Below are 13,896 nucleotides of genomic sequence, written 5' to 3'. Positions count from 1 at the left end.
ATATTCAAATTCACCTTCTGACGTTCGAAAAAAATTTCTAAAACTACCATTGCATCTGTATTCAAGGCTCAATATGTTTATGTCATCTCTTTTTAAATCGTCTATCAAATTACTAGCATTGATCTAGTTCTACTTTGAAGACTTGGTCGAACCCAAAATCTTTTTTTGCGCGCAATTTTTCTTTTTTTAGTCGCGATAGTAATATACGCGGCACAAGCAAGAATTACGTCTTCTTCGTCGGACATGTTGATTTGACTGATCGACAAACATTTGTGTCAACTCTGGTGTGGACAGATGCAGTTTTTGTCGCTTTTTGATCAACAATGTCGATCGACAGTGTCGACTCGGTGTGGACGCAGCATACCTCCTTAACATTTTGATCACACCATTCAACCGAGCCGACTGTAATCCAAATCTGACTGTAATTTAACTGTAACTTAATCATACATTCTGTAAATCTTCATATACAACTTTAGATCATCATAGAAAACTATAAAAAGGGGCCAAGCAAGTACAAAACCATAGTGTTTGATAAGAATAGAAGAAATACGAGGGCTGTTCAATAAAGACTCAGAATCTCGCCACGAGCAGCTATGTAATACTGGTGGCGCGATCTCGTGGTCATTGTATGAAACAATATAGTAATACCTATTTACAGTACAAATTTGGTAGCGATCTGATCATTAGTGCTCAAGTAGTGACATTGCGAAGAAGACGTGTATGAAAGTCACCTTTAATATTTACAATGTCTGGATTTTGGTGAAATCGAACAATAAACCACTCGAAACATATCGTGAGTTAAAGAATGTGTACGGTGAAGCTTGCATGAAAAAATCTACGTATTTACAGTGGCACGCTGCCTTCCGAAAAGGTAGAGAGAGCTGTGAATTGGAAGGCAGTCCGCAGTAAAGTCCGCCAAAAAGAGTATGGTGATTACGTTTTTCGACTACCGCGGCCTGGTCTACACTCATCAGTGTCGGTTGCCACCCAAGAAGTATATTGATGCGACGTATTACATATCCGTATTGAAGCAGCTCATTAAGGATCACACCCCCAAAAAGCGACCCGACCTTGTTGGCAGATGGAAACTTCATCATGATAATGCCGGGCCTCACGTCGCATACGTGACCGAATTTCTTGTCAAGAAAAACATTCCCGTGGTGCCGCACCCTCCGTATAGCCCTGATTTAGCACCGAACGACTTTTTTCTTTATCCCACTGCAAAAAAGGACCTGAAACGAAGGCGTTTTCTCTCCGGAGATGCTGCTGTTAAAGCTTTAGAGGCGATTTTTAAGCGCATGACTAAGAGGAGCTTCGAGGACGCGTTTTTGGAGTGGCAGCGGCGCTGGAATAAATGTATCGCCTTGAATGGTGACTACTTTAAACGTGACAGAAGCGTTGATGTGTAATTCTTTGTAATAAAATTTTCATAGCCTGAGTCTGAGTCTTTATTGAACAGCCCTCGTACTATCAGAGTCTTTTATTTACGTCCAAGGATAAGAGTTTCTCATAAATCAAGCATACAGAGATGAGATTCTATATCAGGATAAGTGAATCGTACTCTATAGAAAAGTTTGATCAGAGGGGGTCATAGACTTCAGCTAGAGCGAGATACAGCGAGTTCAACTATAGGATGCGGATATTTTTTCGCAGACTGGAAAGAGAAGACGAATATCAGGAGGATGTTGCTAGTGGTAACAAGCTTGAGGAATACTAGAAAAGTATCTGGTTTACAGCACCTGAAGTAGCTGGATATATAAAGAGAACACATAATTGGAAGACTTTTCTATCCACTCACGAATATCTCGCTGACTCCTTTATTAGGAGTTCAGAAGATCCTACGACAATGCCCAAAGGAAACACTTTCCTGCTTTTCAAAAAGAATAACAAAACAGATCCTAAGAATTATAGTCTTGTTAGTTGACGATCTACAAATTGTTTACAACTCTAATAAATGTGAAGTTCTACAGCCACTGTATCAACAACGACATCTTTAAGAGAGAGCAAAAAGGCTTTGAAAGAGATTTTCTTGATTGCGCACAACAGCTTACCAAGGATGCAGTGGTTCTTAAGCAAGTTACATAGATTATGCAAAGGCCTCAGTTTCTCATGATTGGCTCATAAAAGTTTTGGATATATAAAAATTGAGCCAAAGATAAGAGGAATCCTTAAGCCTTGGCAAGCTTAAGCTTATGGCATCATGGAAAACCAGTTTGTGGATAGATGGACTGTTGGAAACATCAACATAAAAAGTGGACCAATAATGAAAAGGTGGATAATAACAGTGGATCTTCCAAGGGTACTCGCTGTTGCAGGTTTGGTTTTCCCTAGTTTTGAATCCGATGTCGATTTTCCCTAACCGGGCAGATTGCAGCTTTGACAGCAAATGACAGAAGAGATTGTCTCATTTACTTTATATGGATGACCTTATATTGTATGGTGAGATAGAGGACAAGCTTTTTGAACTTATGAATGTTTTCAAGGACTACAATCAGGACATCAAAATGAACTTGGGGTTCGACAAGTATGCAACGATAACGATCACGAAGGTGACTCACCTTCGGAATATATTATTTACCAGAAGAAGCTTACCGTTAACTGGAGATGCCACAAAATCAACTACTAGATCATCAAATGCTGAAGAGAGAGTTCTAGGATAAATATCAAGAGCGCATGACTAATTGATCTTAGGCAAAAACCTTATTACTGCCCCCTATAGGAAGGAATACCTGAGATGACTGTAATTCGATCAGAAAGGCAGTTGGCTGTCTTAACTCTCTGAACACGGCCCTCAACCAAATTTTTTAAACCAATTGAGTACGAAAACCAGAGCACAGACAACAACTTGTCAAACAAAACTTTATGATCAACCCGATTGAATGCTTTAGAGAAGTCAGTATAAATGACATCTACCTAGCTTACGTTCCTCCATTAGGAGCAAGGAATCAGATTGATAAGGTAACAAATTTGTTGCCGTGGATCTTCTATGGCAAAAGCTATGCTGAGAATCATACAAGTAGTTTCTGCAGAGCCAGGCTAACTGTTTTGTAACCAACCGGTCAAATAACTTAGGAATAGCTGATGGGAGGCATACGATTCTGTAATTTTCAATTTTATGCTTTTGGCCATTTTTAATTATTGGGACACTAATACTTTGTTTCTATAGTGATGGAAAATTAGAAGTCCGTAGAGAACTACTGAATAGTATGAATAGGGGCAGTACAATGAGACACGCGCATTTTTTAAATAAGTCTTATAAGGCTCTCTGGTAAGTTTATTAGGCAATTGAACTTTACTTTCATAAACATCACTGCAAATCAGTACATTAAAATTAACACCAGGAGAAACATTGGTATCAATGTTGGAGGAAGGCCTGTTATCATTATCATCACTATTAGTATAAAATGTTTGAAAATACTGTTTAAGATTGGTCTCCATAATGAAAAGAGTTACTATGGCTAGAATGTTTGTCAACTATAAAGTTCCAAAAGGAGTTTGGATTATTATTTTACTGCATCATTAATGGTTATTATAAGAAAGTTGTGAAAGATGTTTGCATTCAGCTCTTAGGCGAGAGAAATGTATATAGTAACTTCTTAAAGTCTGAGTAAAACAATTTAGCAAAAAACTCTATGTTATTTATATATTTTCTCGATAGAACATGGTAAGCTATGCCTATAGATAAAGTTTCATAGAAGATCCCAGTAGACACATTGATGTCATTATCAACCAAACAATCCTGAAGCAAGGAAATCATTAAGTTCTATTTAATTAGCGTTTCTAAAATCATAGAACAACTCATCATATCCAAGATCTTTAGACTTTAGTGTGGTGAATGCATAAGTTCCTATGAATGCACAATACACATCATTAAACCAAGGAGTTGAGTAAAGTTGTTGGGTAAGTTGTAGTCACCAAAAACATAAATGTTGCATTGTGTGATGTGATACAATGGATTCAACAGTTTTATAGTGATTCGTGTCCTGAGAACTGCAAATGCTCCTCTTGATCATCTGTAGATTTTTGCCAATTGAGTTAATGTTAATTGGAGAGAAAAGTATAATGAAAAAAAAAAGATTAAAAACGTGATTATAGATAATAATTATTGAGCTTATTGAGCCTAATTATATTATAAGAAGCAAAAGAATAAAAAAAGGCGAAGAAGGAAATAAATGCTTTCAGTTGAACTAGTTACTCAAAATTGTATCAGTTTATGTATTAATTCGAGGATTAAGTTTATGCATTAAACTTGCAATTGATATATACGAGTATATAAGAAAAATTCGAAAACAATCACGAACTTGATTACTTGCATAATTGGCTAAATGATTATTAAACCGCAATATTTTAATCGAATCGCATTATTCTACTGTGACAATATGACATTGATCGGAGTTTAGATTACGATCTTTCTAATTTTTATATTGTGGTTTATAGATATTATGGTTAAAAACCTAGACCGTTGTTTACAAGGAAAATTTTTTAGTTTATTAATTAATATCTTGAATAGACAACTTTAATATGCCAAAGATTTATTTTAGTGAGAGATTTTTTTGAATAAAATTAAGGGCACTTGATCCAAATGAAATTCTGTCTTTTTTCATGTAAATATATGGCAGAGTGTTCCTTTATTTAAACATGGTTCGACAACAACAGACTTTTTAACAAAGGTAAGCTTTAAGGGAGCTTACCAAAAAAAATACAGTACATTTTTTGTATGTGATCCAGCTTATATTGCAAATTAGTAATCATCAGGATGATGGGAGTTTATACACTTGACTAGAATTTTGGTACCAAATATTGATAGACAATAAGATATATTTTCTTTCCCTTTTTATTCAGACAAGTCATGCTTTTCTAGTATTCTATTTTTATTTAAATCTCTCATCTCTTTCTTTAATTTCAACGATAGAATTGATATTAAAATGGGCAGCCCATGTACCCATAGCCGCTAGAGGCTAATGCCTTAAGGAAAGCCACTGAGATATATAACTACATATTAAGTAATACCAAATATAAGCTAACAATTCTAATTTAGTAAATAAATAACTACCAGTCCATCATCCATCATATTCAACATACCAGAAATATTTTCTTAATCTTTAATTATCTTAGAATACATAAACCAAGATAAAAAATCCTAATGTGGCAAGTAAATAAGAGACCATGATCATCCAAGGATATTATAAGAGTAATTAAATACACAGACCTTGTTACAACCAGTTGAGACATTATGGATTTGATAGGGACTTTGCCATAGGAGAAAATAACTTTATTCCTGATAGAGTTACATTTTATTTCAATGAATGGATCTAGTTATATTAGGAGATCATCAAAAAACTTCATTCCTATTTTGTATCACCGGCTTGGGGTCTTAATTTTACCATTTTTTTTATTAATAGAAACTGTTAATAAAAAAAAAATTAAACACAGTATAAAACTTAAAGCAAAATATCACAAGGCATTTAAAAATTCAGGTAGTAACTACCACTTTACTGAATTTAAAAGATTTAGAACTGCTGTTAAATCACAGATAAATACTTGTTATGCATCTTATATAAATGAATATCAAGATAGTATATCTACTAATCCTGCTTTTTTCTGGTCATATATACAGACAAAGAAGGGTTGTTCAAGAATACCAGGTAGAATGCATGACCATAACGGAGTGTATGAGAAACCGAATCACATAGTAAATGCATTTGCGTCCTTTTTCCAAAGTGTTTATACCTCTACAAACAATGATGAAACTGACCATCTGTTATTCAATCCAAATGATAACCATGTAGTTTCAAATCTCTGTGTGCATATAGATGATATTTCTGAGTTGGAAATTGAGCAAACTTTGAAAAATATGAAGAGTAAGTCTAGTTCCGGCCATAATCTTATTCCCTGTTTTCTACTAAAAGATTGTAGTGCTGTTTTCGCTGAGCCTCTTAAATATCTTTTTAATTTGGCCTTAAAGACATGCACATTTCCGTCATGCTGGAAACTGGCTAGGGTATGTCCGATATTAAAAAAGGGGGATGCTTCTGATATTGCCAATTACAGACCAATTGCGATTCTCAGTAGTTTTGGAAAGGCCTTTGAGAAAGTCATATACAACCGTATGTTTCCAGCAGTTCATAGACTCATCGCCACTCAGCAACATGGATTTATGCCCCAACGTTCTACAATCTGCTTCAATTTACTCAATTATTAAGTGATGCTATTGATGACGTCGGCCAGACTGATGTAGTTTACACAGACTTTTCAAAGGCCTTTGACTGCATTGCTCATTTTACTGTACTTAAAAAACTATGCTCTTTTGGATTTAGTCCATCAAGGCAACAATTTGTTTCTTATAACGGCTTCAAGTCTGAGTTGTATTTGGCTTCATCTGGGGTGCCTCAAGGATCGAATTTGGGGCCTTTACTGTTCTTACTTTTCATCAATGACCTTTCCCGCGTCTTAACTTGTGAAAACTTACTGTTTGCCGACGATTTGAAAATATATAGCAGAATCAATAGTATTGACGACTGTGTGAACATCAACTTAATATTTTACACACCTGGTGTATAAAGAATAAACTTAAAGTAAATATATCTAAATGTAAAGTAGTGACATTCACTCGGAAACGTAAACCATTAAATTACGTATATAGTATCAGTTCTGAAGAATTAAAGCATTGTGAAAATATACATGATTTGGGGGTTATAATAACATAATTACGAAACTAGGATCTTATGTGATTTTAATGTTTGTATAGACCCTGTTTAGTCCCTTCTCATGCATCTTAATATGCCCTTTTATTTATTGTTGAGATTTTAACTTTTGACCTTGCCAGTGGCACGATAGCTTGTTATATGTTGTGACGAAAACCCTCATTGTATATCCCTGATGATGGACATCTTATATGTCCGAAACATGTAGGATAGATGATTTTTCAAATAAATTTAGTGGAGGATGATAGAAACAATTTTAGTTATCCTTTGACTTATTAACTCCACTGCAAGTATGAACTACTTCTTCAACTATAAAAATTAATGTTTTTTAGGTGAAATGAACGTTGCTTACTTATTTACGAGGTACCGATTCAACTGGGACGAAGTGGATTTTAGCATCTTCTCCACATATAGTATGATTACTAATCTAATAGGTAAGTACTATAAAAAAAATTGTATTTGTATATTAATTATACCTTAAATTGTCATCATATTATTTAAAAAAGTCAGTAATTGTATTAACATAATACATGACCGTTCCGCTATAAGGATATAATTTAAGCTTTATTAGATTATGTTACAGCCTTGTATAAAATTATGTAACCACACTGGTAATCTAACTATAAAGTATATTTTTTGCAATTTTGTGTTTTGATCGATATGGACCATTGGCGTTGGCTCTTTTATGCATGAAATTGATTTTGTTAATGAAATTATGGTTTTGGGGAGAACGCACCTTTACTCACAAATTAATAATGTAGATTGATAATAAAATCAGGAAAGCTGAACATTATTGCAAATGGCAACCCCCTCGTATTATTAAAAAGTATTTCTAATTCTGGATCATTGTTCTTCTGCTTTAGCATTAAATAATTGCATGGAATTGAAGACACTTCCAACAAAATTAATGGCTCTAATCAAGCTTTAACAAAGGTTATTAGCTTGCCTTACACATCCCAAGTCTACTAAGCAGCTTGTTGAGAATCAAATTTACTATACTCTAGACTACTGACATTACAAATTAAAACTAGAAAATATAGTCAAAAGTATAAAGGTCAGGTTATAGAAGCAGTATCTAACATCTACCTTTGATTGTGTTGATTGCTGCTGCTGAAGTTTAAGATCCACGGCACTCCTGGAATTAGTTCTACAGCACTTAAGACTCACGTAGTATTGGGTCAGGCCTTCAGCTTTAAAAGAAACCGTAACAGAAACTACGGTTTTTTCTGATAAATTTCTTGGGAGTGTGATTTAAGCTTAGAGGCCTAGGGTCAGGGTCAATGCTACAGATCCCCACTACAACTTCAAGATTGTGTTTTTATCTGGTAATACAATCTGCGGCTAAAGGATGCAGGTGTAAAAAAATACTAAACATAGGAATTTAAAAGGACACTGTACGAAGCGCCGCCACTGAATAATTCAATATTAATCAATACTTTGTGATACAACCAATACCATGCGAAGGCACAAAACGTATGTCCAATTGCGAGTCAAATTTTGCCATAGCAACGGGTATAGCGACCAATGAGGTCCGATTAGACCACATGGACATTCACGCGAGGTTGCCAGTTTAATCCAGTTTGGATGCTGAGGATTCTTAATCATAAAACCTGATTAATGCTTATAAATAATTAGGCAAGCAGGGTCCAGAATGTACAAACAAGGGAGAATTAAGATCTTCTCTTCTGCACGAATGTAACAAACATGTAACGAATAGCCTGTTTTTGTAAAATAAACAGCATCTGCAAGAAGTAATTGCTTGCATTCCTCGAGAAAACAATGCCATACCCAAGGTGAGACTCAAATATTGAGTACTCTATCAGTTTTTCGGTTCTACAGCCCTTAGACTCACGTAATTATGTCTTTAGCATTAATTATTCGATTAAGTCTCCCTCAGAAGACCCTCTTCTGACCATCATTGTTTCTAATTGACGTTAATGAATGGCTTAACCACAATCGCTTCTAAAGTTTCACAGTATTTGCTCATCATACCAAGATATAAGACTTCTTTCTGATAGATTCCTCGGCAGTGTGACTCATTGAGACTCAGATACCCAAGGTCAGTAGATGTAAGTAAAATATGGCTGATTTCATTGATAAAATGCCCAGTGACGTGTGCAATTTTATACAATCATCATCATAGAACGGTAAATATACAAAGTTAAAAGCCCGAAATGAAAACGGCCGCCACTGAATACTTTTCGACATGACCAATACCATGTGGATTCTTTCCTAGAAAAGGTTTGAGCCTAAGTGTGTTGAAATTGCTAAGATTTTAGTTGCAAATAATCCATAAAAATTAAAGTAAGAATTAGAAGCTGCAGAAGAAGAAAAAAAATTAGACATGCAAGTAAAAACGCAAAGAAAGCAATTGAACATGCTGGTTCTTTATAGTATTGAAAGATTAGCTCTGGTTACAGGTGAAAAAATTGTGTTGACTTTTGATAATCCAGAAGCTGTCCGACTAGGAACATTGAGCGAATTATAATTGGTGAAGACATCTTGCTTAGATTTAGTGGTGTAGCATTGGAAGAGGCTTGTTCAATAGAAATTTTCCGGCCTCTAGAATCTCTAAAAACTTTTTCCTTTGACTTTTGTATGCTCATAACAGCCCTCCCTTTAAACTGAACTTTTGCAAAAACCATACATCTCTTACACCCCCTTTGGGCTATCACTCCTGAAAATTTCAAGCCGTTTGAAAATTTTAAATTTCAATTATTGCGTTTCAAAGAATATGACATTATACCCCATGATTTGAGCAATGTGCAGATTCTTTTGTTCCAGAGACTTCAAATGCCTGAAAGAGGTTTATGAGTACTTTGAAGACCTTACAGGGATTAAAGTGCCTCAGATTCTTGAAATAGGCTCAGTTTGTGAGTACTTACAAGACCTTTACAGGCAGTCAAAATCTCTTTGAAGACTCTCAGATATCTTCGTGTGCCTGGAAGCAGCTTATGAGAACTTAGAAGATTCTTACAGGGAGTTAAAGTGTCTAAGATTCATTAAATAGTTTCTGATTACCTTTACGTTCCTAGATGAGCCTTAGGAATACCTAAAAAATACTTGCAGACTATTAAAGTGCCCCAAATTTCTGGAATAGACTCCCATATAGATGCCTGGAAGAAATTTATGAGTATTTAGAAAACTCTCGAGCATTTGCCCCAGTTCTTGAACACTAATCTTGACAGCAAAGTATAAAGCCAGTTTATTGGAAAGAATATTAAGCTCTTCTTTTATAAAAATTCCAAGAAGGATTATTGTCTAAATATATCACACTTAAAGCAAACCAGTATAGTCTTTGCAGGATTCAACGTTAATCGATTAAAATCATACCGTATTTAGACAGTCTGAAGATCTTTCGAGATGATCCCTTGATCTAGTGCCTGTAATTTTGTAGTATTAAATATAAAATGAATTATTTATAGAAAAAATGTATATAAGGTTAGAATACAATTGGATCGAAAATGGTGCCTTGTGAGGAACTTGAAATATGAATGAATAATTGATAATGAGAGTAATTCGACTCTACGAAGACACGTTGACATCGACTAAGCAGAAATATAAAAACCAGAACAACACAATTTACTCAAAACCATATTGATAAAGTTTCTGCCACAGAATCCCATGATTTACATAATCGAAAGCTTTTGACAGGTCCCAAAAGACTGGTTCAGAAACTCCTCCACTATTTATGTGCGAGTACAAATTTGGAAGCAGATTGTTTACATAATTTGTACTAGTGCTTTTCGAATTTCTCTATGATTTTGGACAAAGTTGATAGAAGTTAAATATATGCAAGATGTAAAATTCTACACTCGTTCGCTTGACATGAAAACACTTACATGCATAGACGAAATACTTGAGATGTGCAAGTGATATTACAATAATCAGTGCTTCACTAGAACAACCCGAATAACACTAATGTATGATACAAGAACGTCATCATACATCTTCAAATGAAGTTAAAGTAATAAAAAACATGAAGGAGTACAAATATTGGAAGAAACTCAAGCAGCCGGAATTCCTAGAAGGTATAGCTTAATCTAATTTGGTAAAGTTTGGTATGGAGATAACCTTTTTAACATCTAAAGCTACTAATTATCTTCGAGTTCCAAATTAAGAAATTAGGAAAAAGAACGAAACTAAGAGCCATAAGAGATCAGCCCAAATAGGTTGGAAACATTGCAAGACATTTAATTGCCATAAGATGGAATTTCTATGAATTGGCAAAAGGAAAATATGGAAGAGTTCTACATTTAAGATGACAAAATGGTAAAAAAATAAGAGAGTTATCTTCCTCGCTGCTCGGGTAACAGAGTTCTCTACTTCTGTAAAATTTGTATTACTTTATCCTATTAATTTTATCCTATTTTCCCTAATAAAACACTAATTATTGATTAATCTTTCAACTAAAAAAATTATTTTTTTTTCTCATTTTTAGGTACAGCAGTTTCCGTAGGAGTGTTCAGCCATCTAATGAAGATCGACGATGGGATCATAGGCATCTACTCATCTATGAGCAAGATTCTATCTAGTTTTGTATATGGATTTGCCATGACATCTCTCGTGTTTTATTTGGGTAAATACATACTTAAATATAAACGAAACGATTGCTTTAAAAACCCTTGTATTAAAAGCACATTAATTCGTACTTGGATTTAAAAAATGGTCATTGAAAATTGAATACTTCCTTAAAACTGCAAGGCCACGGTCATGCATTATTACGTAGGAACATTAACGAAATTAAGTAATTTGCACTATTTAAGCGGACGCATTTTAAAACATTCCATTTGTGAAATTGTGGTGCTTACCTGATTTATTTTTTTTTAATTTATATAATTAAAAAATTGCTTTTTGATTATATATATAATACGACCATAAACACACATAATGATAGAAAAAAATTTATTCGCAATGTTTGGTATGTTAAAACAACGTCATAAATATATTTAAATTGGGTACAATGTCGGATTTATAGCAATGGTGATTTTATCGACTATTTTTTTTTGCATATGGTAATTATAAGATGAATAATTTTTACTTTTAGTTCCACTTTTCGCCCATTTTGATGCTTGTCTTTTTTCACTTATTTTCAGGGCAACTTGTACTTACTTCTTCTTTTTAAACCAGTAGTATTGTCCTCAATTTATATCTCTGTTCTAAACATGGGGTAAATTGAACTAATAAACTAGTTAACCTTCTTGACATAAATTTAAAAAAACTGTCTGACTTTCCAATATTTGTTTTTAATCTTACTGGAAAAGATTGGACCCAAAATAAAAAAAAACTCTAAGCCCTAGTTACTGGATTAAATTTATTTCAATTTTGGGTCTTTTAAAGATCCCACTAAACCAAATATCTGCCTATCGATTTCTCATTTGAGCTTCATCAGATTTTCCGCTTTCATACGCTTTTCTACTTTACTGCGAATTTAATGTGAAAAGTATAATTTCAATAATCTCCTACTTGTGACCTAAATGACCCAATCAAGGCGTATTCTTTACTTCTGAAAATAATAATAATAATAATAATAATCTTTATTTAGCATAAATAGCTATATACAAAAAGAAAACATTTCCCCAAAAATTAATAAAAATAAAAATACATATAATGTTAATAATAATGTTCATAAAACTAATTCAAAAACATATTTAGTCAGCAAGAGTACCTACCATAAATTTCATTTCTGTGACTTTTTCCAGCCAGTAACATATGTGTCGCACAAGGATCGCCCATTAATCCAATTTCATATGTAAACGAATTCATCTCATGTTACATAGTTAAAGACCTGAATACTAGTGACATTTTAGTCAGATTTAACCTTTCACGAGCATATTGACTATATCACTGTAACAATTTTAAGAACACACGGACTCGTTAAAAGATCAATACCAAATTCAAGATACTATAACGATCTTAAGAGCCGCGAATATACGAACTATATTCCGGCATCTCCTAGTACCAAAAGTACGGCAAGGATATGGCGAGCGTCATCTCAGGACACACGTAGAAAGTTGGCGAATGATCCGGAATAGTGGTAATATATAAGGAGCCCTCGCCGCTAGGAGGCCAGTTTAAGTCTAAATATGGGCACGACATTTAATTCAAAATAAATAGTAGGAAATAAATACAGTAATGTATGGATAGTCCGAACCCCGTATAATCCGAACGCCCCAATTGCGTAAAATTGATTCCATAATCTAAACACCATGAATTCCGTAATCCGAACTGTGGGCGTCTAGTGCGAAAAGATGATGCAACGTTTAATTTATGTGAGTAGTACATAATTGAAAGTTTGTTCTTGCAGCAAGACGTTGCGTGGTTTTATAGTTGTTTTGACGTGTTTTATGGAAAGAGTAGAGTTCTTTAGTTAAGTTTTGAGTTGCACGCTGCATATATGTAAATGTATCGCATATTTCATTTAAACCATGGATTCTAAACGTAAGTATGACACAATAAGTCTTAAACAAAAGGCTCAAATTTTACGTCTGCTGGAGTCTGGATGTTCATTGCCTTAATGTCGGGAAACCAACAATATCCGATATCAAGAAAAAAAAAAGAGCGAAATTAATCGTTATGTGTCGCGTACTGGAAAAGGGCCGGGAACAAGAAAAATGATGCGTATACATGGTTTTTGCAATAGACAGCATGACATGCACCAATTTCCGAAGCAATCATACTTCAAAAGGCTCGCCAATTTTTTACAGAAATGAGTAATGATGAAGGAGTCAAGTTCGAAACAAGCAGAGGATGGTTTCAAGGCTTCAAACACAGATTTGGGATCCGCTCGTTAAAAGTTACAGGGGAAAAGCTGTCGAGTGACGAAAATGCTGTGAAACCCTTTCGAATAGAACTCAAACAAAAAATTGAGCAATTCGGTCTTTCTTCAGAGCAAATCTATAACGCGGACGAATCTGGATTATACTGGCGCTGCCTTCCTGAAAAGACACGCAGACGAAAAGGGTGTCCCGGGTCGTAAAATCAGTAAAGACCGAATTACATTTATGCCTTGTGCAAATGCAAGTGGCCGATATAAGTTGAGGTTGCTTGTGATCGGTAAACTAAAAAATCCAACACCATTCAAAAACAACAACCTACCTGTCTGTTACCGAAACCAAAAAAGTGTTTGGATTGTGAATTCGTACCAAGCGTAAAAAAGTATCTTCGAATCAATAATTTTGAAGAGAAAGCC

At 34.5% G+C, this 13,896-nt stretch overlaps 1 protein-coding gene across 2 annotated transcripts in view; it reads left to right on the top strand.

The window, feature by feature from the left end:
* LOC126744790 (proton-coupled folate transporter-like) overlaps positions 1-13,896 on the top strand; it is a 74,335-nt gene that overhangs the window by 48,680 nt on the left and 11,759 nt on the right. For both annotated transcript variants that reach the window (XM_050452347.1, XM_050452348.1), the window contains 2 exons: positions 7,037-7,138; positions 11,146-11,283. In XM_050452347.1, the coding sequence (XP_050308304.1) occupies positions 7,037-7,138; positions 11,146-11,283 (240 nt within the window). The remainder of the gene's footprint in view (positions 1-7,036; positions 7,139-11,145; positions 11,284-13,896) is intronic.

The sequence above is a fragment of the Anthonomus grandis genome, chromosome 14 (genome assembly GCF_022605725.1).
Source record: "Anthonomus grandis grandis chromosome 14, icAntGran1.3, whole genome shotgun sequence".
In the NCBI taxonomy this organism is placed as follows: Eukaryota; Metazoa; Arthropoda; class Insecta; order Coleoptera; family Curculionidae; genus Anthonomus; species Anthonomus grandis.
The sequence above is the reverse complement of the archived record's forward strand: the minus strand, read 5'-3'. Positions and strand labels throughout refer to the sequence as shown.